The 26,141-nt window shown below is 40.8% G+C and overlaps 1 protein-coding gene across 1 annotated transcript; it reads left to right on the top strand.

The window, feature by feature from the left end:
* The first annotated feature begins 1,364 nt into the window (after positions 1-1,364).
* LOC118315467 (ceramide kinase) lies at positions 1,365-19,464 on the top strand. The gene is made up of 13 exons (XM_035642763.2): positions 1,365-1,757; positions 6,906-7,046; positions 7,595-7,717; positions 7,955-8,080; positions 8,166-8,232; positions 9,284-9,429; positions 11,051-11,125; positions 12,042-12,194; positions 12,780-12,885; positions 13,324-13,403; positions 13,790-13,995; positions 14,903-15,123; positions 15,203-19,464. Exons 1-13 carry the CDS (start codon positions 1,622-1,624, stop codon positions 15,288-15,290), a joined length of 1,668 nt encoding a protein of 555 aa, XP_035498656.2. The 5' UTR covers positions 1,365-1,621; the 3' UTR covers positions 15,291-19,464.
* The last annotated feature ends 6,677 nt before the right edge of the window (positions 19,465-26,141 follow it).

The following is a 26,141-nucleotide window of genomic DNA, read 5'->3' as shown; positions in this document are numbered from 1 at the left end:
TATGAAAATAAGTACAATTTCCCTGAAGTAATTCTCATATTGTTTTGCCTTGTGGTTTCTCTGGTTCATAACCATTCTTTTGATTCCAATAAAGAATAAATTCATTAGAACTGTGTGGTACTTTAAAATTAGTCAAAACAGGGCTGCCACATGAAGGCTCAGTACCGCTAACCCCTTTCATTTTTTTGTGTTTTATTTTTTTATATATATTTTTATATTTTTTATATTGCATTTTGGTTTTTTGCCTTTTGTTTTTTATATATATTTTTTAATACTTTTCTTATTTATACATATCTTTTTCTATTTTCTTCAGTTGTTTCCTCTTATTCTGGTTTATTTTTATACTTTTTTGCACTGTGACCTTCACTAGTCCTTGTTTGTTGCAAGATCTGGAAAGGAAATCATCCTTTCTTCCCACAAACTCAGTCTCTGCATTGAAGTTAACGATGGGGTGAGTGTTTGCACCATGTCTCTGATGCGTATTGTCTTTGATGGAAGGATCTTCGCTATAACCACCAAAAACGACTGTTGCTTTACCATAATTGCGTGTGGTACAGTCTGCATATGACTGTGCCAAGCGGTGAACCAGGGAGCCACCGTCAAGGACATAATGCTCAGTTGTTGGGACGGAATCCAGGACAGTTTTGTTAGATTTCTTGCTTGAGAACTGAGTGACTGCCTGTGCTAGTTGGAGATTGTTGGCTTTACGGAAGATCTCCTTGCCTTCGAACAGGGCTGCAGGAAATGAGCAGAGCTCATAGCTCATTACATCTTCCAGTGAAAACTGTCCAGAAGTGCAATACATTCATCACATACCAGAAATACTGTGGCAGTATAGCTGATATTACATTGCACGTAATTGACTCATGTCACCGACCTCTCCAGACTCTCCGATGTGTCCTCGCCTTTACATGGCAGCTAAATCGATCTCTGGTTCACCCCAAACAAAGATAAAACCTTACAGCAATCTCACAAAATCATGTATGTAATCATGTCAGTGCCATTTAGACAAGTCCAATGGATTCATAGACCCAGAAAACATGGGGTTAGACACCAAGATTACTTGGCTAGGTCAAATAATGAAGGAGTTAGGATATTTTAAGGGCTTCCTGCCCATCTTGGACGCCATCTTTAAAAGTACACCTTTCTAATGGTCAAACTTTGGTAAACTTTTAGTATGTTATTAAGGACACCTAATACTACAAAAACAGCTGAGAAACCTTTTGTTAGAATTACTTTAGGGTTAGGTGGGTTTTTTTCATATATGCAGCTGCCTAAATTTTGTCCTTTCATCTGCCCTCGAGTCACCTAATACAGTAACTAATCCGAGTTTTTCTGGCAGTACCTGAACGCACCACATGGCACCTCCCACATCCGGTAGGAAACCGCTATCCGTCAGAGAAAAACTGACTCGAGCACCGCTACTTCGGACGGACAACAGCGAAGCCGGCGCCGGTTGAAAGGCGTTTATTCTCGTGGTTTTGGAGACTTTTCAGCCCGGACACGTTCGGAGAAAAAAATGCCCGGACAGAGGTAACCGTCCCCCGGGCTGCTGCTGCTGCTGCTGCCGCCGCCGCCGCCTCTTCAGCCGGCTGAAGGACGGGGGCAGGACGGAGAGGAGATGGAGAGGCCGCGCAGGCTGCTGCTGCTGTCCGAGCTCCGCGTCCGCAACGCCGCGCACGACGTGAGCCTGAGCCGGTCCCTGCTCACCTGGAAGCGACGGACCTCCAGCCCGGTGTACCACCCGTTCCGGCCCAGTAAGTCGCCCGACAACATGTCTGCCGGCCCCGAGGCTATTTTACCTTTTATTCCCCCCCGTCGGCCCTGAACGCACCGCCACATCCTGAGCGATGAACAAAGTTCAGAGAGGGGACACTGAGGGGGGGGGGGGGGCACTGAGGAGGAGGGGAGGGGGGGCGATTAACGACCAGAACGGAGTGTGCTCAGGTCGTGGGTTGTGGCGTGAAGTGAGACGGGATACATCCGGTTACGCAACTCACACGTCCAGCCTGAAACACGACCTGTGGAGGTCACAGAGAGGCGATCGCGTTTTCTGGAGGAGTCTGAATATTGTGATCAAAGTCTTTTTGTGCTTCTTTACTTTTCTCTTAGGTGGATGCAGAAGACACTGCAGTAATAGTGCTCAATGACGCGCGCTTAAAATTCATACAAAGCTTCAGTTTTTTTTTGCCTTTTTCTAAACTTGTCACAATGACGACCTGCTGCCAAGAGGCTCTGAAATCCGGATGCTGGACTAACTAACCAGCGTGTGTGTGTGTGTGTGTGTGTGTGTCAGGATGCTCAATGTCTCTGTGTGGTTGTATTTACAGTGTCTCTCTCTCTCTGCTGTGGTTGTGTATCCCCCACAGATACAAAACCAGGGTTCAAAAATCAAAAATCAAAAGACGAGGAGAGTTTCGTCGGGTGAATGAAAGTAGTAAAACCTTGACAAACCTAGAGACATGACAGGATACATTGCATCCTGATGATAAAAATTATAAACATCCATAAATCCGCTGGATTTGCCTGAGGGGAATCATTACATTTTTAAGTATCAAAGTAGCCATGTGAATTTCGTCTGCACATCAAACGATACACTAAGAAAAGGAACTGCTTATTTGTCAAAATGAAAAAAAACTAAAATTAACAAATATAGTCCTCAGCTGTGTATCATTTGTAAACTCTAGTTATGATGCCCGATTCAGGAACGGTTCTCACCTCTGAGCTGTAAAGGAACATGCGAGCATCACTGGTTCCACTCCACGTATATTTCTATACAAGTATATTTCAACAGCAACATTTTGAAGGGAAAGGAATCTCTGACTGGGTTATGTTCAAAGGCAAAACTATTTTTTTAAACGTATGAAACTATATTTCATACGTTCGGGGGGTGGAGACATCCAGAGTCCCGTCTGTGGCGTGGGTTGAATCAGATGAAGAGTCACTGTGAACTGTTTGTGAACCATGATGCCGGTGGAAATGGAAATACTATTTACTATGCCCCAAACAATTCTGAGCCTGAGATGGAAAGGAGGAGGCTTACTGAACATGAGAGCAGCAGGTCAGTGAAAGACGGAGCTTTACTACTGGGCTTTTCCCACAGATCAAACATGACTGAGAACACAAACGGGGAACTGCGCAGGCTGAAGAGATTTTCACCTTTTGTGGTACATTTGAAATGGCACATTATGCAAAAAAAGTTCAATTGTGTAATTGACATGGGAGCCGTGGCAGGTAAAACTGTCTATTTGAATATTCAAACCTTGTGGTGCAAGACATTGTCAATTTCAAAGCAGACCCGGGCTGCGCGTGGGTTCACTGTGACGAATTCATCCCAACAACAGGACGCGAAGCTCTGTGCTAGAAAGTTTTCCACTGAAATATGCACCTGGGGAGTCGTAGTTAACTTCTCTCTTTGCCTTTTTTATGCTCATAGGCGTTAAACCCCTTTTTGGGGTTTTTAATCAATAAATGAATATATTTACTGATGCAGTCAATCTTTTTTTGCAGTGATGGTCGAGCAGAGAGTTTCACCTGACGTTGTCTCGATGACATGAAATGTGTTGGTCGTCAGCAGATGAAGCTCCTGTTTGTCTTGATTCAGTGTTTCAGCTGATCACAGTCCAGCTGTCCATCATCCACAATGACTTTATGTTGTTGTCACTGCCATGGCGACAACAAACACAGCTGCGTGTGCGTGTGCGCGTGCGTGTGTGTGTGTGTGTGTGTGTGTGTGTGTGAGAGAACCTGAGAACCTGAAACAGACAGCAGTGTGTGTGTGTGTGTTAGTGCTGACTGAGTGTGTTTTTCTTTTGTGAATTTTTCTGTATCTGAGCTGCATTTCGTCTGCTGCTACCTTACTACACAGTAAACAGCAGTAGAAGAAGTTCTCTACTGAAGTAAAAGTCGCAACAAATCCATGTTAAATGGCTTGATTACTTGTAAAAGTGCTGCATTTATTTGTTTAGTTGCAACGACTGTTAGGGGTGGGCGACATAGCCTAAAAATTATACCACGATATTTCAAGAAAATCGGGAAAGGGTATTCATGACGAAAATTGAAAAAAATTCTGAACAACTTTATATTGATGCAAACAAAATGAAGGGCATTTTCCATCCTACTTTTTCACCTAGATGGCTCCTGTACAATATTATCATCTAATAAAATTGACGTCACATTTTAAGCACCTCATGTAAACAATCATCAGCAAAACAATCAAACCTTCAGTCAAAATGTGAACACTCACTGTTTATGAAAAATTTTTACAAATGCTTTCAAAACAGATGCCACAGTGTGTCGTCTAGGTTTTTTTCAGCAGATCAGGAGGCTTAATTGACAGAAACACACACACACACACACACACACACACACACACACACACACACACACACACACACACACACACACACACACACACACACACACACACACACGACATGCAGCTAATAAACACTACCTACTGTATCTACTGCAGTTAGCCTTGTCGTCGCTTTCTCTGTTAAAAGTTCACCCGGATTCTTTTGTCATCAGCCCTGCTCCGCCAGGTGGACCAAACAGACACAATGAACATAGTTCTGGTTTCTGTCATTTTAAGTAAATTATTTATCACACTGAGGTATGTTTTGAAATGTTCATGTTTCTGATGAGTTTTGTTTTGAATAGTTATTTGATGCAAGAAAAACCGAGTGAGGCATCACGATTGACAGCAGGGACTGAGTCGTGATTCGTCAGCCGATATCTTTGCTTCATTTTTGCATAGTGGGAGGAAGTGGAGACGTGTTATCTATATTTATATACAGTACAGTCATTGTTCAGTAGTGCAAGAGTATCCTGCGAGCCAGTATTTTCCATAGTGATGTGCCCTACCACTGATGTTCTGTAAGGAAAAGCGAAGGGTGGTCTTTCTGATACCAATTTTAATACTGATACTTTACAAACAGCATCAAGTTGCTTTATGACAGAACGAGCAGAGATGGTTTATTGTGATATAAGGCATCACAATGAAGCAACGACAATCTCAAAGGAGACACATTATGTTTTTTCTGTTTTTCTCTGTCCTCTAGTGTGTTAGGGTTTTTTTGTGTACGTAAAAGGTCTGCAAAGTTAAAAAGCCCAAAGTCAAGCAGACTGGGCTTCATCAAGAGGGGCCTTAAAGAGACGAGACTCTCTAAAGAGTAAAACCAAGTGTTTCAGACAGAGACTGGAAAGAGAAGCTGCAGTAATGGACCTGTCTGAGGAAACTGATGTGTTTACTGAACATTAGAGCGTAAACCTTTTCAAGTTATTACCCAAATTAAAATGATGAACCTAAATTTGAGCATAATTTGTCACATTTAAGTTTCTGTGGGACTGTTGTCTAGCCAAATTCCCAGGTATTTATAAGACTGGACAATTTTCAACGTCAGTACCTTCTTGAGAATAAAACATTTCGAATTTAAATTTAGTCATCGAGTCTGTGTCAGATTGATGATATTATTCATGGAGAGTGTCAGTAGTAAATGAACTAACCGCGCACAGACTCTTCAGTGGCAGCCGATCACCGTATAATCCACAAATAACACTGCAGCATTTCAGGTCACATTTCTTTCGTCTCATGTTTCCCTCCGGTCGTCTCTGTGCAAACGGGAGCAGGATTTCGATCCAGAAAGTTCATCCGTATATACATTTCCCTCCCCCATCCTATATAATCTGTGAACATACAACACAAATAGTAACTGAAGCGATGACTCAGATTTTTTTTTTTTATCTCTATTTGGCCTGAGGAGTAACGGCAAATGTTTGAGTTCAGATCCGAAGGCTGTAGATTGTGCCAAGATGTCTTGATTGATGAGTTTCATTATGCTAGGAATTTTAAGAACAATATCAAATAATATTTACAGGAAACATTTAAACAAAGATGAATGTTACGTTTGCCTGATCTTCTCCAGTGTTGAGTCTCTTTAAGACCTAGTAGAGGATTTCAGGCTGCAGTCAGCCTTATAATAGGTTTGACATGTAGTCTGAGAATATGTCATAGATGATTTTTTTAAGTCCTTAAATTACATTCCAAAACCCTGTGTTTTCCTATTCTTGAATATTCTTTAGTTGAAGCTTGGAGACTGATTATACAGACTCGCAGTCTGTATACTGTGCACTACACACAACGACTTAACGGTTGTAATGAATCACAGTTTTCGAAAGAGCTACATTTGAAAGATTAGGTGGCATAAGTAGAGCTCAGCATTCAAGTGATGATGGAAATAATGCCTGTTCTCAAATGTGATACAGATGTTTCTTTTCTGGGATTTCATGTTGGAAGACAAAAGACCAAAAGTATGAAGAGTCTGAACCTGTAATAATAATGCTAATTATTTCTCATTCATCTTAGTTTAGCTAAAGGAGGCTTTGAGTTTTCTTTCCTCACTTTCCTCGGTTACATAATATTCATGCCTCCGGACTCTGAGACGGACTGATTCGTTTTGTTTAATTGTCACAAGTCAAGGTAACTGGCCTCATGTTTTATTTTTTATTTTAAAAGCCAGGAATCATTTCTTTACATCTCACAAAAAAACCAAAGTCATATGGAGGGCTTGATTCGTCGACAAAATGCTTTTTAAAATTCCCTCAAAGTCTTTACTACATATATTATAGGGGGCTGGTCCGGATGTAAAATGCACCTATATATAATATATACTATATTAATCTGGCATGTCATCTTCATGAAGATAGTTTAAATGTATGACTAACTGATGGCACGTAGACAGAAAATACTACAAAAATAGTGCTCAATAACATGGACTTAAAGCTTTTTGAATTGCATTTTCTAAACTTGTCACAATGACACCAGCTGCCGAGAGGCTCTGAAATCTGATGCACAGGAGGCGGCTGCTGGACTAACTAACTAGTCTGTGTTTGTGTGTGTTCAGGTGTGTATCACAGTGTGTCAGTGTCAGAGATCATCTCCGTCAGAGAGGAAGAGGAGGAGTACGGCAGCAAGCGAAGAGACGATGGCAGCTGGAAAAAGATCAAAGAGAGAGAAGGAAAGGACTGCAGGCAGACCTTCACAGGTAAACACATCTGGAAACACACATCTGGAAACTCACCTGAAATCACACCAAGGAAACTGGTAAACACATTGAACACACTAGGAAACACACCTGTAAATACACTCATCACACCTGGAAACACGCACACCAGCACCTGTTGACACAGTGGAAACATCTGGAAAAACAGTTGGAAATGCATCTGGAAACACATTAAACTTACCCGGCAACAAACATGTTCACATAGGAAACATCTAGAATAACATCTGGATGTACAATTAACAATCACAGCTGAAACGCCTCTGAAAACAGACCTTCAGTTGAGACACAGTCTGGAGAAACATCTGTACTGTAAGTAAATAGACTGAACACGGCTGCTGTATGTTCCCTCCGTGACTCAGTACTTTCTGAGGATAAGAGTGGCAGCATGAGAATGAATTCTGGAAAACATCCATATGACCCCAACCTCAGTGACTTAAATCTGCACTTGCTGTAGTGTTCACACTTTTCCCACAGTTTCATTGGTCACTCGATGATCGGTTTTGACTTTTTGTGCGTGCTTTGTGTTCCAGTGTTGTACGTGGAGAGGTGTCGGCAGCACCGCTGGCGGTGTGCTGAGGTCACCTTCTCGTGTTCAGACGAGGCACTGTGTCAACGCTGGGTCAGCAGCATCAGAGAGCAGCTCGCCGCCATCAGTACGATTTTACATCAACACTGACTAATACACCCTGACTAATGGTGTGTTTTCACACAAGCGGATTCAGAAATCTGGACACAAAAGACAGCTGATGTTCATTGTGAATGAGAGCTGGCTTTGCAGCCCTTTGCAGACCAGCTCCTGCCAACTACTTTGTATCCGTATGTGTGAACTTACCATAACACACACTATCGTTGCCAGAAACCGTCAGTGACGTTGTTGTTCTTGTTTTCAGCCTCCAGACCCAAACACCTGCTGGTCTACATCAACCCATACGGTGGGAAGCGACAAGGCAAAAGCATCTACGAGCAGAAGGTCTCCCCGCTGTTCGCGGAGGCCGGCATCTCCACAGATGTCATCGGTACGTTCCGCATCACCTCTACGACTTCCTGCGTCAGCGACTGAATACAGCTGAACATGTTGTATCTGCGTGTTTGTCGTCGCAGTGACAGAGCACGCCAATCACGCCAGGGATCACCTGAGGACGGGGGCAGAGCTGAAGAAGTTTGATGGGTGAGTGTTGTTTCGCTGATAGTCCCTCACAGTTCTAAACGTTCAGGGTTCCCATAGATCCTGGAAAACCTGGAAAATTGCAACAGCAGGGAAGAAGGGCAAGGGTGAGAGTACATAATATCTGTTATTCTAAAAGGCCCTTTCAAAACAGGTTGCAAAGGGCCTTACATAAGATAAAAATACAATGAGAAAGAGTAAAGCCAATGAAAATCAAATGTAACATTTTGAGTTTTAAAATAAAAAGACTTCCCTTATCTTCTCTGAGAGGTCACTCCACACCAATAGACAGACACACACACACACACACACACAGACATTTACTCACAATCAAACATACGATGCAAGGCTTAAAGGGTAAATTAATAAATAAAACATTTGTATATCAGTAAAATGCTGTCTCCCTGATCTGCAATGAGGAAAACACTAGAGGCAGAGTTAAAAGAAAGACTAAAACTCAGTAAAAAGAAAAGTGAATAGAATACAAAATAAATATATATATACATATATACATGCACACATATATATATGTATACATATAAGAGGATAAAGAGGAGAAAAGTTGGATTGGGGTTAATACAATATAAGGAGTATAACATTTTTTTATAAATAAAAGTAATAAGATTAAACTAAATTAAGCCGATATAAATATATCAATCAAATAAAAACAAAAGGACTACTTAAAAAATAAGTACGATTCAATTAAAAGCGAAGCCCTTGCGTTGGACGGGTCGGGCTGGTAGGGGGTTCAGGAGCCATGTATTCAGGAGCACAGTGCTCCCAAGAGTCTCTAATCCGAGGTCGTATATTTTGGCCTCACAGCTGTGGAGCTTTTACTGATTGAATTTGGATTTAATTGATTAATATTGTTAGTATCACAAGACAAATATCACTGTGTTACAGTCACAAACTCTAGTGGCATGTGGGCTGCTCTGGTCATGTTTTTTTTTTGTGTCTAAATTGAAAATCGCTTTATACGCTGATAATTAGTTTAGTTTTTCACTTCCGTGAGCTCCTGCTAACATTACACCCTGACCTCTGACCCTCGGCTCAGCGTGGTGTGTGTCGGCGGGGACGGCATGTTCAGCGAGATCGTCCACGGGCTGATCTGGAGGACGCAGGTCGACGGCAGCGCCGATCCAAACTGTCCGGATGAAACGCTGCTTCCCTGCTCACTTCGCATCGGGATCATTCCTGCAGGTCAGAAACACTGACACAACTCCTGCTGAGAGGAAGTCGGACAGACAAAAGAATATTGCTTTTATGTATTTATTTATTTATATTTTGATGGGATTAAGACATAGGCCCCATCCTTCAGTCAAGTAGGCACCTTTAGTCGTACACCAACGGTGTAGAGTTTACCAACACTGTGACCAAGAAGGGTTCTAAAGGTCTTTGAAGAGGTTGCAGAGGCCCTGGAGTGACGTGGGTAAGCTTGTAGCATCCTTTTTGTTGCTATGGTCACCTGCAATTTAAGCCTCTGTAGCCCTGGTAAATCAGAGAACAGAGAAACTGAAAAAACTGAAGAAAAAAATCCGTGTGGTTTACAATCATAATTGTGCTGCAGCCCCACAAGCATGTGTTCTCAGCTTGTCTCTACATAGTATATAAATAAAGATGTTGCCAATAATTAAACATGCTGCGTGTTCCATTAAAAATCAATAGACAGACTCCAGTTGACCCTGATTATGTTTGAGATGAAAACTGACATGATTTAGTGTCAATCAGAGAGCTGGATTCTCTGCTTCCAGGATATAAATGCAGGCTCTGATTGTGGCCTCATTCTTCAGATCTGGTTTTTTTTTGGGGGGGGTGTCTTTTTTTTTTTGTTGTTGTTCTGCCTAAATGTTTTATAAATACACACACGGCCACGAGGGAGACATTAATTATCTCTGCAGCAGCTGACCCTGTTAATAAATGGCTGCTGCTATTGGTGTGCACGCGTGAGTGTGTGCGCATGTGTATCTGGACTAACATGCTTATATCAAGCTGAAATAGTCCTCTTAATTCTTATCCAGCTAATTTGGATCTTGAGGGCAGTTTCAGGACTGATTTGCTGATCGTGCACTTTGAATTAAGATAAGATGAGTAAGAGTTGAAACTGATTCAGGCATTCAGAGGAGATTTGCACCGTGTCGAGAAGATTCATTCACAGAAATCCTATTTTATAGATGTGCAAAGGACTTTTCAGAACCATGAAACTGTTTGAAAATCTCTTCAAAAGGATCCGCACCAGCAATGTTGATCCTTTTACATCTGCAGTCAACATTTAACTGATTAAATTTAGTGTTCAAATGCCAAATTCCCATTTTAATATTAGATTGAATATTGTATATTATGGCTATATTGGTCTTTCTCAGGCAAGTATACTGTAGGTCATTAGATTTAACAGTTGTATCAACAGATCATATTAGGATTGGTCAATAGCCTGCATGTTCTCATCAAAGATCATAATTATATCAACATTTTTACATCATATCTGTTAGAAAGTGATTCAGGCGGTTCTATCTTAAAGTGAGTGCATGTGTGGAGTTCACCCTAAAACTCCTAATCCAGCTAAATGACAATGGACTACACTTTAGCAGGTTTGGGATCAAAGGGAATTTTAAAATGGCGCCAAAGAACCCAAGTATCCAGACTTGTGTTTATTCATCAACAATCTAATCTGGATAACTCAGTTATCCATGTTTGAAGACCGGTTGACCGTTGTCAAGATCTGGTCAGGTCTCCATCATAGGACAGCCCTGTCTGCGCTGTTTTCTGTTCTTATCGTCATCATCACCATCATCTCTCACTGTATCCCTCTGTTTGTTTGCTCCAGGTTCCACAGACTGTATCTGCTTCGCCACTGTGGGCACCAACGACCCCGTGACCTCTGCACTGCACATCATAGTGGGTCAGTCACAAATCGACTATAACACCAGAACGGTTATTTAACATGTTACACAAGAAATGCAATGCTTGTATAATACAAGTTATACAAGAAAAATATTTGTAAAAAATACAAAAAACAACAACATGAAGCTCTCAGGAGGAAGGTAAAAATAAAAATACCTATTTCCATCATGATTGGGGCACAAATATAAACGATAAATGATGTATCAAGACAGTTACTGTCAACTGATTAATCTGCTAATTGTCACAGCTGTGATAACCACACTTTAATAAACATGACATATGAACATATTTCGTCAATATTTAGCTAAGATTGCACATTTGAAAAGTTTATATATCCACACGCAAACTCGAATTTAGAGCTGCTACAAATAATCAAATAGTTGGAGTGAAAATATCTGACATAACCCTATATAAATAGATTTTTATTATAGTTTTTGGATAGAGTAGTATAGAGTTTTGTCGTACTGGAAAATCCCATCATCATCTCACCATCAGATTATCCAAATTGCACCAAATTTGTTCAACCAGTCATGGATGTGATTAACCGTGACAGATATGGTTTAAATTCAACACTGTAATGAGGCTACTTTTTCCTCAGGATTATTTATTAAAAATGTGGAGTATATGTGTTTGTCCTCTAACAGTCACGCCAAATGTGAAAATCCACTGATGTTTAGAAATTTATTAAAATGGTGCCACGCTGCCATCTAGTGTTCTTTCAGAGAATAGTCTCTCTAAGTTTCCCTCTGACCCCCGTGGTCAGTGTGGTTGTGAAGTGGCCTGCGGTATAGCTGCTTGGAGGGACTAGGTTTTTTTTTTCTATTGTGTTTCTTAAAAACAATATATTTCTTTAACAAAAAATGATCCCAGGTTAGATTGTTGATGGTGTGTGTGCTTATTGTGTGTGTGTTCAGGAGACTCTCAGCCGATGGACGTGTGCTCGGTTCACCACAACAACACGTTCCTGCGATACTCCGTCTCACTGCTGGGATACGGTTTCTACGGTGATGTGCTAACTGACAGTGAGAGGAAGAGATGGATGGGACCGGCCAGATACGACCTCTCAGGTAGGAGAATGTTGAGAGAGTAAAGGATTTGAGGGAAAATCTCTGATTTTCAACTCAGTCCTGGGATTTGAGCCAATAGCCTATTCACCACCACCCACTCATCTATATATGACTGAATAAAGGAGTGTCTGTGTTCCAGGAATATAAGAAGTAGGTAAATGGGACATTATGAACCTTAATAAATGTCAAACAAATAGTGCAACATGAAAAAAGTGGATATCGATGTTTTACATCACTTACGTCTTTTATAACTTGTTTTCTTATTCCTATTGCCAATTGTTCTTTCTGCAACTCATGACATATTTGAACTGATTAATAAATTGATTAAGAAATATGTTTTAATTAGTTCTGAAAAATAATAAAAATTAAGTGCACTTCTGTGGCCCCATTGACAAACGACACAGAAATCCACTCCAAATTTCCAACCTTTTTCCTTTAATTTGGGAGCTTTGGGAGATGTATAGTTTTTTCTGAGTGCATTAATTCATTCCAGTTCCGACTTCCGACCCGGAGGTGGGTAATTCCGAGTTCCGAGATTATAAAGGAGCGCAGCATTTATGTGTGAACTGCTCTTATGTTCTGCAGGTCTGAAAATGTTCCTGACACATCATTATTACGAAGGAACAGTTTCCTACCTGCCGGCCAGAGGCATCGTCGGAACGCCGCGAGACGCCACCAGGTGTCGATCGGGGTAAGAGAGATGATCTACACGTGACAGTGTGTTTTAAAAAGAATCTGCATGCTCCGACATGTTTGATTTGTACTTGTTCAGCTCATGGTTGATCTCACAACTTGCACTCACGCTGGTGTCATGTTAGTCTGGTTCACGTAAGGTTGGGTAACTATTGAATTTAGTGTCCAACACTGTTTAGTTCATGTTAAGTCAATGACTGAGTTTAGCAAACACAAAAGTTTGTTCATTTTAGACAAACGTTCAGTGTAGAGCAAAAAGCTGTTTAATTCCCGTAATCTGAAGATTCAGTTTAGCAGCTAAATCATTTAGGTTCATGCTAACAGTTAAGCAGTTAAAACAGTGTGGTTTAGGTGAGCTAACTGTTCAGTTTAGCAGTAAGAATAGTTTAGTTTAAGTAACCTAATTTATAACGTTGGTGTGTCTGTAAATCCACAGCTGTGTGGTTTGTCAGCACAACGGGCAGCTACGTCCAGAGACATCTGATGGGTACGAGATGGATGATGCATCAGAAAGTGGTGAGTCTAAAAGCTATAACACAGTTTGTGAGAAGATAGCTGAACTGATAGATTTGATAAATACTGGAAGCTGGGGCTCTTAGGCTGGCTTCATCAAAAGTGAAAGATGTGCATCTTCCAACAACTCCCTTGTTGTTTGATTTTACATGTCATATATTGTTGTAATTCAGAATATATTTTATTTTAAATAAAAAAGTGGTCCATGAAAAAGAGCATGCCACAGCATAGTCCTTTACACAAGAAACTAGTTAGGGTTCTGGCAGCCATCTAACATGATACTGCATGTAGATGATGGTGTGAATAACAACGTTTTGACAAAGGTTTAGCAGCAGCAACGGTGAGGAAGGTAAAATCTATCTTTTTGTTGGGGGCTGGGGTCTCTCCAGAGAGCGACGGCGAGTGGAAGACGATCCGAGGGAAGTTCCTGGCTATCAACGCTGCGAGCATGAGCTGTGCTTGTCCTCGCAGCCCCAAGGGCCTGTCACCTGCCGCTCACCTAGCCGACGGCACCACCGACCTCATTCTGGTCCGAAAATGTTCCCGCTTCAATTTCCTCCGACACCTCCTCCGACACACCAGCAAAGACGACCAGGTACACCTCGGGGGGGGGCAAGATAATCCATCCTTTAGGGCTGCAACAAGTTTTCATTTTCATTTTGGATTTATCTGCCAGTTTTTTTCTCAAAGCCCCAGTGTGTAATTTTTGTAATTTTCTGGCGGCATCTGGTGGTAAAGCTGCAAACAGCTTCCAACGCAGCAACCGGTAGGGACACTTTATGGTGGCGCACCGCTGATTCCATTTCTGGTTTCAGGCAGCACTGAAAATTCAACGCGAATGCGAAGTATTCTGGCCCGTTTTTGTGCAACCGTATTAATCACGACGTAGCAAACATGGAGACTTACATGGAGGTCGGGTCCACCTCATGTAACTATATTTAACTCATTTAAAGTTGACCAAAAAACATTGGTTCTTTGTTGCAGGTGATTATACATATATGAATATATAGTTATGGACAATATATACAATTTTTATACAATATTGCAAACTGTGGCTTTAACTAATGGCTGGTTTTGTTTTGAAAAATGCCCTGTATAAGGTACCAGCCGTCCAAGGTGACGTCTTTTAATTTCTTGTTTATTCGGACCAACAGCCCCAAACCCGGATCTTCTTGCTGTCTAATATGACAAAAAAATGCTGAAAATAGAGAGGATGAAAACAGAGAGTGCATGATTGGTTTTGCTTGATTAGTGATTCAAAGGTTTAATGACCATCAGAACAGTAATTCATTCATCAATTAATCACTGCAGCTCCTATGCCAGTAAACTGATTTATGATCTCTCCAAAATGTGGTAATCTATCACAGTCCAGAAAAGACTGAATCCTCTAGGAGTCTAAATGAATCAATCTGAATTGATCCACATTCCAACACGTGGCGGGGCTGCACCTGTTACCTCCAGACGTCCCCTCACGCTGTCCTCCTTCCCTTTGTTTCGCACAGTTCGACTTGACTTTTGTTGAAGTCCACCGGGTGCGGCGTTTCCGCTTCACGCCGCGTCACTGCCAGAGCGACTCTGACCTGGAGCTGGACCTGCAGGAGTACGGCAAGCGCCAGATCTTCAGCCAGATCTGCCGAGACCACCCGGCTTGTGGCTGTGCCCCCGCCTACAGCAGCTGGAACTGCGACGGCGAGATCCTGACCCACGCAGCCATTGACGTCAGGTACTAGACCCCCTTGAGATTTTCTTATTTTGCCAGTTTTTAGATATTCTAACCTGTCTGGACTTCTCTTTGCTTCCAGAGCGCACTGCCAGTTGATCAAGCTGTTCGCCCGAGGGATCGAAGAGCCGGCAGTGTTCGAGGATCTCACCAACCCCTGTGCAATATAGACGAGTACCCCAATAATTCCCTGTCAGACACTGGAGTCCTCTCTGTTACCAGCCGCTGCCTGCGTCGCTGCAACACTCATCACATCCTTCACCAGGAGACTCAACGGGATTTTGTACCCTCAGAATGTGTGAAAGTCCAAAAATGAGTTTAAATGTATTCGCTGGAAAGTAGTGACTTGTTTTTAGAAATCAATCACAAAATTATAGACCCTGAGGGTATTTAGGATTTTTGTTTCGTAGTGAACAGCTGACTGGCTGCTCCGTGTCTGGCACCAGGTTTGTGTTTTTTATATTGAACTCCAGACCTGAAACTGAGATCTGTTTGACAGTAGTTTTCTCCATAATCCTCAGATCATTACTTGATGTGTCTTGAGGTCACAATTGTCACAGCGATAAAGGAAGAAAAAAAAAAAAGGGTCAAAGCAACACGGACTCACTGAAGGTCTGTGTTGTCCTGCGTATCATAGCCTGTAGAATAGTCTGGTTTTAATCTCAAGTCTGGTCTTCTTCTTTTTTATTGCAGCTCTTGTTTTGAGCCACGTTGGCGTTTTGAATAGACCAGTTTGATTCTCTTTCCCCATCAGTCTCGTGGCAGTTTGGTCTCAGACTTGTCCCTCTCTAGTGGGGTTTGTTCTTCACTTTGACTTGTAATGACTCAGACTTGTCTCAGGCTAATAGGAGTCATCGAATAGAACTTATTATATCGAGGCTTGTATTGAGACTTGTGTGCACTCCGACTCTCGTGCCTTGACTTGGTTTGGTTTCCGCCTCAGCCCCCAGTCTGACATGTCACAGTCTTTTGTCTTGACCAACTCCAGACTGGTGAGACTGCCGTCAGTCAGACGTTGTTGTTTTACATCTCAATCTGGTTTGTTTCTTTTATCCCGGACTGTTTAACCTTCGACATGCGTCTTGTTCTCTGCCACCAGTTACTCTCAATTGTAACTGCAGTCTTGACCTGAACTCCACTGTACCACTGTAGTACTCAAGTCTTGATTACGATCTAGTTTCTTTCCATCATCTCACGTGCACCTTTGGTGTTGATTCGGGTATGACTCCGACTCATCTTAAGTAGTCGTGACTGCAGCCCTTCTGCAGATCAGAACAGGGTTTTTGTATTTATTCAGCATATAACTACGTTGGAAAAATCAACTTATCTGCACTTTTTAAATAGTTTCAATTTTGCTTTATACTCGAGGAATATTCTAGATTTGGGATTATCTTTAGCATGTTGTGAGGATGCCAGACACATGCCAGTCATTCCATGGTCATGTAATCTCTAAGGGTCAATGATGGATTTCTCATTCATGAAAGGCAGAAATTAAGTCTCGAGCACATGGTCAGTACTTGAAGGGAACCACGCTGACAGGCGATTTACGTTTTCACATCTTCCTCGAACAGTCACCGTCTGTGTTCTTCAGCCGTGTGAAGGGTTTCTGTTACATTCTACTTCTAAAATTCTATTAGAGTTCGTATTCGTGTTTCCTCCGTTTCTCAGGAAGACCTGACCTCAATCGTAGCTATGAACTTGTATTTTACACATATGATTTCCCAACAATTTAGAAGATTTAATTATTCATTTTCGTTAATAAAAAAAGTAGTGTCAGTCAAGCTGGTCATGGCTGAGTATGCTGTACAGTGCACAATCTTTTCTGTTCTCGATATGCAAATAACCTCTGCTGGCGCAAACACACGACTCAATGTGTAAATCATCTGAAAGATTACTGCTAATACACCAAACAAACTGCAGATATTCTGTCTTTGAAATGAAAGCTGTAGCAACAATACTGAACTGGTTTGTTGGATTCATTTTGTTTCAAAAAACTTCAAGATAATCACACGAACCTTCCACAATTCAAAAATGATATTCAACAGATGACACAAATACTTTTTGCAAACAATTGCCTTCAGAACTTAATTTTGTCCACCTTTAAATGTATTTGGCTGTTAGGGATGTTCCTCATTACGAGAGTCACAACATGGCCAAAGGTATGTGGACAGCTGAAAATCACATTTGGTTCACAGGGCCGCGGCTTGTAGGCCAGTCAAGTTCTTCCACAATAAACCGCAACAATTATTTTGTCATGGAACAGTTTGTCTAAAACATTTCTATTAGAAATATTTGTCCTGACCGAAAGAGCACTAAAGCCCCTTTTCTCCGTTTTTCTGTTCAGAAATGTCTCTTTTGAGGTGCAGGATAACTTTATTTCTTTATTTCTAAATAAACATTTGCAAACGTTTTAAGGGGGCCCCGAGCCAAAAAGATTGGGAGCCACTGTTAAGGATATGCATGGATAGTCCACACACTTTTAGCTATATGGTTCACCAGCCAAAAAGGAAGCCTCTTGTGTATATGTGACTATTACACATATACATACAGTTAAAACTTTATTGGTGGGAGGTTCAAGTTGTTGATTTGAAGTTTTGAGAATCCTGATTGTGTAAAACCGGAAAGAAATCCAGTGTTGATGTTTTGTATCTGTTCACTATAGTCTTTTTCATGTTACAATCACTGTAGTCTTTTTCATTTTATAATTTCAAATCTCTGAGCATGTTGTAGTCTAAAGTTAACTCACTGTGTCCACAGGGTAATTTTTTTTTTAGAAAATGCAATCCACAGGAAGCATTATGATGAACCAATGATATTCTACGTTTAGATTCACATTCATCTGTAATGCTGCCTTTACACATTCTCGTGGAAAGCAGTAACAGTGAAGTCACAATTCTTTCACAAAATCTGAGAAGTAGTCAGCCTGTCCAAAATGTTGGTTTACACATCTGTTCTGATAATCAAAAATGTCACTATTTAATTCTTGCTTTGGCTCATTTTGAGCTCTGGAAAAGGCACACAGTATCTGAATCATCGCGATATTGTTCGCAAATATTGCTTCTTCTTTGTTATTCACTGAAAGAAATGTAATGATTTGATAGTTTCAATTTGATCTGGGTATGGAGCCATTCTGTTTTGGAAAACAGTTTGAACTCTTTCATCAGCATTAGAATTCCAGAGTAGCTGTTTGCCTTTTTGTTCATGTGCTGAACGGCAGTCCTTTCCTCCCTGTTCATGTTGAGCTGGACTCAAACCGACAGAGAAGGGGCTCGGTAGCAGCTCGTCACGGTGCTTTCAAAACACAGATCACCATTCAGATATTTTCCTCATTTTTAACCTGACCATATACCAACCGGAGTTTAATGACGTAGCTGTAACAGTTGCCCACAGGTCTTCAAAAGGGCCCAAAATGTTGGACCCATGCAGTCCTAAGGGAAAACCAACGCACATTAAGCTTACATTAATTTTTAAGGAAAAACAGACCTGATCTAAAAGGGACTTCGGGATCGTCAAAACTGTTTTTTTTTCTTTATCCAGGCTAACCATTGTTAGCAATAGCATTTGATAAAAACGCATTAGACAGTTGTTGTTTTTTTGGCGCATAAACAAACACATTCTCCGACATGCTTTCATCCAGGCTAGCAGCCGGCACGCTAGCCCCAACCAGACGACAACTTCACATCCTCGGTGGAGAGAAACTGTTGGAATCACCAACTGCTGGGTGACTGACGACCGTAGACCACGAACCTCTTTGTGGAGGGGCCAAAACTGGCACAGCGGGGTCAACAGGTCAACAGCATTAAGGTGGCTTGAATGCAGTCAATGAGGTCATTGAAAGGGTTTCGTTCATCCAGTGATTAGAGAGAATCAAAATTGTACTAATATTATCAGAAAAAGGTTGCTATGATGCTGATGTGACTGGAACCTTTTCAAGAGAGTTAAATATGTAAGAAGTGCATAAAATGAACATGTAGTATTATGTCACAGAATCATGCAATCATCTGTAGTGTTGCGTTTGATGTTTGACATGTATGTAGAATAAAGGAATTATTATTTTTAACCCTGATTTATTTTATTTTTGCTCATCAATAAGCGTCAAAGAAAGTCAAAAGCAACTAAAATGTCTTTTCTCGAATTTTCCTTAAAAAACCTTGTTTGAAGAAAGTAATGAATTTCAGTTCTGTGAAGCATTCCAGTGTTCTTTTACCTTCGGCATATTATTTTGTATGTAGTAAATGTTTTGATTTAATCAGTTGACCTCAAGCTGTAATCTGAACTGTAACTGATTTTTACCCACTGCTGTAGCTGTGTCATTATCAGAAAATAAAAACATATTCAACTCTTGTTCTGCGTACACAAAAATAATTCCACTCTCGACACCAGACTACTGAAAGGATGATTCTGTAATTGTTGTGTACAAAATGTGTCCACATTCCAATTAGGCGGTTGACTTATAAGCTCTCTGGGTTGCTTTGCTTTAGAAAACAGAGCTGAAAGTGTAATTCCCTGTGTATGTACACGTAATGTACAGAAACTACAACGGCAATTAATAGTCGTCTTGCTTCTATGTTTGTGCCTTTTGCTCTGACTTTCAAACAACACACATTAACAGTCACTTCAGAGACCCGGTTCCAGATGACCCCCTGACCCCTCAGGCCCCTGAGCCTGTGCCTGGTGAGTAATCCATCAGTAATCCGTCCACGACAGCCACGTATATATGTCGAGTGCCTCTCCAGCACATTCATAGTGTTGCACATTGTTGTTCACATTCACATCAAAAGTGATAAAAATCGAGATAAAATGGCAATAAAACCGATTGGCTCCTTTCTAACCTCGGCTCACTTGACCAATCGGGCCGTAAAGTAGACATAAGTTTCAGACCGTCAGTCTCAGAAAGTTCCAGACGTGGTCAACGTAACTCCCACTCCCACTCCTGATGCGTTCTGTCCCTGCAGAGTATGCTGGCCCCAGGATAGGAATGTGCCAAGGGGGTTTTAAGTTCTTTAGTTTAGTTCCTTTAATTCTACAGCTTTTGATCCAAAACAGCGAAATGTCACAAAACAAATGATGTGCCAATTTTATCTGGATTTGCAAGATAATGCAAGAATATGCAAGACACTGCTCTGACTTCCACAATGAAGAGTTTGTCCATTGAGATAAACAGTCGGTGGAGCTAATTATCCTGTGCCATTAAACCATTGTAGTAGAAGATACAGCATCAGAAAGACAGGTTCAGTCAGTCAAATCTCAAACTGATTTAAAAAATTAAAAAAAACATATAAAATATGATGGAAGTGTGACTTTTCTGTTTGTCTCGTGTTATTTTGATTTAATTTTAAAGCAAATGACAGTCTCCTTTTCGCCGCGCACAGATCTAGCCCAGGTGTCCAGCAAATGCCTCGTGATAAAGCTCTGAGGTTAATGATGGAGCAAACAGTAATAAAACCATATAAATGCGAGTTTTGAGGATCAATACTCTCCACTGACGCGATGGCGATTTGGTGTGAACAAACAGCAGGCCGCTCTCGCAGGTGATTAGAGCTCATTAGGGAAGTCCCATGCAGTAACTTCATTAAGATTTCAGGAAGTGAACAAACCAACTCTGCTGCAGGTAAATCTCACTCCTAGCTGGACATGTTGACACTGTCAATACTCAAAACAATAAAATAACTGGTCGGCCTGTCGGCGGGTCGATACCTGGGGGGGTACAAAAGGAGGCGGCGCGGACCCTGACACCCAGTCTGCAGGTTTGAGCTGGTGTCTGAGCAGCGTCTGTCCAGGTAAGTCTCAAATTTCCTAATATGATAGCATTTTTTAAGCCATGAGCCACCAAAGTGATTCAGGCACAGTGGAGACGCAGCCTTTTATTACATTTTATTTTATATTTTGCATCTGTTTTAGGGTTGGAGCTGAGGGGAATGTCATTTTTTTTATACATTGTTATTAGTTGTTAAAAAAGAAAATTAAGCCGTCAATTCTTATTTTCAATTAATCATTGATTTTGTTAATGCAATGTCAGAATACAGTAGAACAAAAGCCCTTCATAATGTTCAAGGATAGAATATTGTTCAACCGACAGTTCAGAACCTAAAGATTCAAACCTTATTGTGATATAAAACAGAAGCAAATCCTCACATTTCAGGAGCTATTTGCTGCAACTAAGGTAAGGAGTCCTTTATCAAAAATGCTGCACATGCAGATTAACTTTCTGTCCATAGACCGATAAATTGATCAACTAATTGATTAAGTTGCGCTACGACTTTAACCGTGCTTTCCGCTCTCATTTAACGGTGTGAAAATGTTATGCGAAGAAAAGAAAAAATCCCAGTAGGCCATACATATTAGACAGATTGTGAGCCACAAAGAAAACTTTCATAGTTGTGCACTTGACAACGGTTTGTTTGTTTTCCACGCCAGCATAACTGTAGTGAGCTGCTGCAGTGTTCGACCAACGTGCCTCCTTGGAGAAAAATGCATAGAGTTTATACAAACCAATTTCTCAACTTGCCTTATTCCAAATCATGCATTGAAATATTAATAAATATTTGTCATGTGGGTGTAATTGAGCTCTCTGTTATTCCGCATTTCCTCCTACGGTATGCACCAGAACAATGTTTATTAATGAGTGAAACTACGATCTACAAAGACCTGTAGGCTGTAATCTGCTATTCTCCCCCATTTTCTTCTTTAATTATGATAACAAAACGGTTGTCAAAAACATTTCCCAATGTGTTTGTCTTCTACCTTTGTGTGCATGTGAAGAGTAAAAACTATTTGCAAGAGCACCTCTTGACTAAAGTAATAATTTCCTTAATTTGGACAAAGAAATATCAAAAAGCATCAGCAACACAGCTGACACATAGAGATAGAGATTTCCCTATAGTGGAACCATGAGGACTCGGCCAAATCATGAAAATCAAATCAAAGTCTTCTGAAAATAATATATACTTGTCTCGTCAGGAAATCCTCATCGTTACCATCCTCATCATGTCGACCGTCAGTGTGACTCAGGTGTTCCTGTTGTCAGCCCTCCTCCACCTCACCACATCACTTCCTGTCAGGTACACCGTCGCTTAGATCTCATGAGCGCTGCTGAAAAGTCAGAAATCGACTATGTATCTGGAAAAACTGCAAACATCTGCCAAATAATTGACCTCATGTTTCCTTTAACAGACACAATATTTTTTATGCATCATATAAAACCCTTTGAATTTGCCTTTGTGAATGAAATGTGCTTAACACATGAACCTGCCTTGCCTTTGAATGCTGTGCTTGTCCTGTGACCTCAGGGATGAGGATGAAGTAGAGAGTTTCCTGACTGAGATCAGACACCTGAACACACCGTGGTCTCTGTCGGGGATGAACTCTGCAGACATGCTGCTTGAGCTCAGGTAATGTTACACACACACACACACACACACACACACACACACACAATCAATAATTACACTAAATAATTAATAAATTAACCCTCACTTTCCATGTGGCGCTTATAGGCACAAATTCTATGGTGTCTGGGTTTAAATTATCTTATTATTATATCAGCTACTCTGGTCGATAGTTTTACAGCAATCATTTTTTAAGAGTCGTATCAAAACATAACTCAGACACATATTTCCCTCAGGAGAAGGTGGAGATCAAATAACAGAGCCAGAAGAATTTGACTCAAATTCATCTGGTTTCACACGAACAGGACTCGAAACCAACGATCCTGTTGCTCTGTCACTGCTGGATAAGGAAATAAGCAAATTTTCAACTTTAAAGATGATTAATCTGATTATGTCAATCTTGTGTACACAACTTGTTTCTGCTGCCCCCAAGTGGACAAAAGATTGAGTTAATCCAGCTTTAGTCAAAGCCCCAGTGTGTAATTTTACCTGGTGGTAAAGTTGCAAACAGCGACCAACCGACAGGGACACTTTATGGAGGCGCACCGTTGATTCTCAAAATTCAGCGCGAGTGCGATGTATTGTGGACAGTTTTGTGCAAAAAAAATAAATTGTGAATACGTTTTTCTAAATATTACACACTTTAGTGTCAAAGTAAGTTTCAATTTAGGGGAAATCAGTATTACATATGCTCTCAATCATGTCCCTTCAGTTCTTCATTGAAGACGTTTCCTTTGAGTGTAACATTCACACACAATGTTTGTTTCAGGGTTGTTTTTGTGTGTGTGTGGCTTCCTCACCCTATCAAATACAAATATTCCTCATTTCTGCTGCATAATTATTGATACATTTCATTAGTGCAATGTAGTGCATGCACATCCCAACATGGTCTCAGGTTCGCAGGGACAAGGGTGGGGGGAGCATCTCCTATCCTTGAAATGTTGTAATTACACATAATAAATAGTTTTTAGTTTGCAGGCACCATTTCTTTATTTTTCTTTACATTTCTGCCTCACTAACATTTGTGAATCAGTTCACTAACCTGATGACTTTTAACCCTCTTGTGCAACTTCTACAGTGGGTTTTAGCATTTAGCATCATCCCGTATTTTTCACTTCTGGCCGCAGTGGCTGCTGTTCAGCGGAAGCCATGGGATTTCACTTTAAATACAGTTGTTGTAATAAAACAAATGTTTAAAAATTGGAACAATTTGTGATGTGAGTTTGGAAAATTGTGAGTATCCTAAAAGGACATGTTAAAGGACAACAAACCAGAAATTTTAGTCGTAATTAGGGGAAAAAACATGAGATAGAAACATTCGAATTCCAATGATATTGGTCTGATAATGATCCGTATTGATCTGATCATTGCTCTGACTGTGTTTCAGGCAGCTGTTGTCTGCAGGTCTGGACCGTCGGAGGCAACTGGGCGACATCGAGTTCTCCAACAGATACGCGGAGTTCCTGCGATCTAAAGCCAAACACAGCTCCATCTGCTCCTTCCTGCGCCGCATGCAGGGCATCAAGAAGAGGTGGGAGTCCCTGGATCCGTTTGATTTACTCACTGAAGTATATCTAAGTGTCAGATTTTGAAACGAGCGCCTGATTAAAGGTCCTGCTGTACCTGCAGACATTGCACAGGGCTGTAAAAACGCAGGAAACTCCCAGACTTCATGTTTTTCTACCAAACGAAAATGGTATTTTAAAACATTTATATTGTATTTATAATCAGTAAAAGACATTGCATCAACGGTAGTAAAGGAGCAAATCAAATATTAGTTTGTCATAAAGTAGAGTTTACACTGCTATTACAATCACGACATAACATGTTCTATAGTTCAATTTTTTTTATTTACAGATGTAGAAATGCAGGAAATGACGTTCCCATGCTTGTGTTTTCGCCCACAGCGGGGTGGGAGCCGACGTGGAGAGGGTGAACCTGCTGCTGAAACAGTACATGTGTCCGTCCGTCTACAACAACTGGCCCACCGACCTGTAGACATCGGCACAGGCACATGTCACATGTGATGTTCTGAATAAAGCTCTTCATGTGCCGCGTGGATATCTTTGGTATTAAAAGATGTTTTACAACATACTTTTGGGTGTTTAGTGTGTTTGATGTGCAGCGAATATTAACAAAGACTATTTCTACACCAGGTCACCACACACTTACTAGGAAGTTGCATTTAAGGACACTTGCAGGTATTAACACACTGTGAAAGTCGTGTGCTTCATAAAATACATTTTAAAACAGGAAAAAAACAACAACAAAAAACTGTCTCAATCTCCGTAAAGCAGCAGATTCCGATTTTCTGCCATATCGGACCTGCGTTCCATCCTGTATTCACTGTCGTCACACAGCAGTCGCTCACATCGCATGTAAAACCTAGAAGAATAGAACAAACCGTGTTATATTATCTTGTCAGCAAAGGTGTGTGATACTGTGCAGGACAGCTCGTAGCGTGGGTGGCTCTGAGGTCTGTCATAGAGCACGTGAACACATGCGCACACAGTGTATTTTTATGAATAATAGTAGTATTAGTAGAAGTAAGCACTATTCACAGACGTGCCTCCCTGCATGTGCATTTTTCGGCTACATGCGTGGATACAGGCTGTCATGATCTATGAGGCCAGAGGTGACGTTGTGTTTCTAAATTCCTTCTTCTCCTGTGTGTGAGAAAGATTTAATTGTACACCATGGCCAAAATCCACAGAATGGGCATTGCCTTTTTGCCTTATGCCAACGCTCCCTGCCTCTTCCGAACTACGGGGCGCGGGGGGTTCACGGGGAGTGGCTCCTATGGGCCTTACAAAATTCTGTGTATCAGAGTGTGACTTGTACAATAATTCACAAAGACATTGCATTCAAATCAAATCTCACAGGACGTGAACTTAGACATGATGAGAGAGTTCTGCTCCGACAGTTTTAACCTCATTAACCATCGTTGGATGGGAATACACATAAATATATATATATATATATATATATATATATATATATATATATATATATATATATATATATATATATATATATCTCAATCGTTGTGAGTTTATCATGTATGGTGAGATAGTTTAGCAGCATAAGCTTTTTTTTCCAGTACTATTGGGAAACTGCAACAGGGCCCAGTCCTGCCTGACCCTGGCTGCCCACCTCATCAAGAAGAAGAGGGACAGCAGAGAGTCTTCAAGCTGAGAGGCAGAGGGTCACTTGTCTTTCTTCTGCAGGAGTGTCCCACAGACTCAAGAGCCAAGCTCTCATTTTCATTTTAGTTGGTTTTTTTCCTTGCATTTTTAATTTTCCATTCTTATTATTCTTTGTTTTTTTTTAAAAATTCATTGTCATTCCTTATTCTATTTTCTTTTATTCATTTTCAATCATAGTTCATTCATAAGATATTTAATAATATAATAACAGATGCAAGCAAATCATTTCTTTTAAAATATTTCAACCTTAAGACCTGCACTCAAACCAATAACCTGGGCATGGGGTCCTCCTTCTGCCGCAACCTTTTAAGAAACTACTTTGACTATGATGATGAGGTTTTGCCCTGTTTTAATACTGTAGCATTAAATAAATAATCAAAAACCAAACTCACCAGAAAAAGATCGAAAAATGATCCATGATCACATG

The sequence above is a fragment of the Scophthalmus maximus genome, chromosome 7, assembly GCF_022379125.1.
Source record: "Scophthalmus maximus strain ysfricsl-2021 chromosome 7, ASM2237912v1, whole genome shotgun sequence".
Lineage (NCBI taxonomy): Eukaryota > Metazoa > Chordata > Actinopteri > Pleuronectiformes > Scophthalmidae > Scophthalmus > Scophthalmus maximus.
Note: the sequence above shows the minus strand (reverse complement) of the source record. Positions and strands in the feature narration are given on the sequence as shown.

What these genes read in the sequence shown, in the direction of transcription:
- LOC118315467 (XM_035642763.2), top strand. Translation starts at nt 1,622, where the DNA reads ATGGAGAGGCCGCGCAGGCTGCTGCTGCTGTCCGAGCTCCGCGTCCGC. An exon ending in GTACCACCCGTTCCGGCCCA is followed by an intron (nt 1,758 to 6,905) that starts GTAAGTCGCCCG and finishes GTGTGTGTTCAG; the next exon opens with GTGTGTATCACAGTGTGTCA. An exon ending in GAGCTGAAGAAGTTTGATGG is followed by an intron (nt 8,233 to 9,283) that starts GTGAGTGTTGTT and finishes CCCTCGGCTCAG; the next exon opens with CGTGGTGTGTGTCGGCGGGG.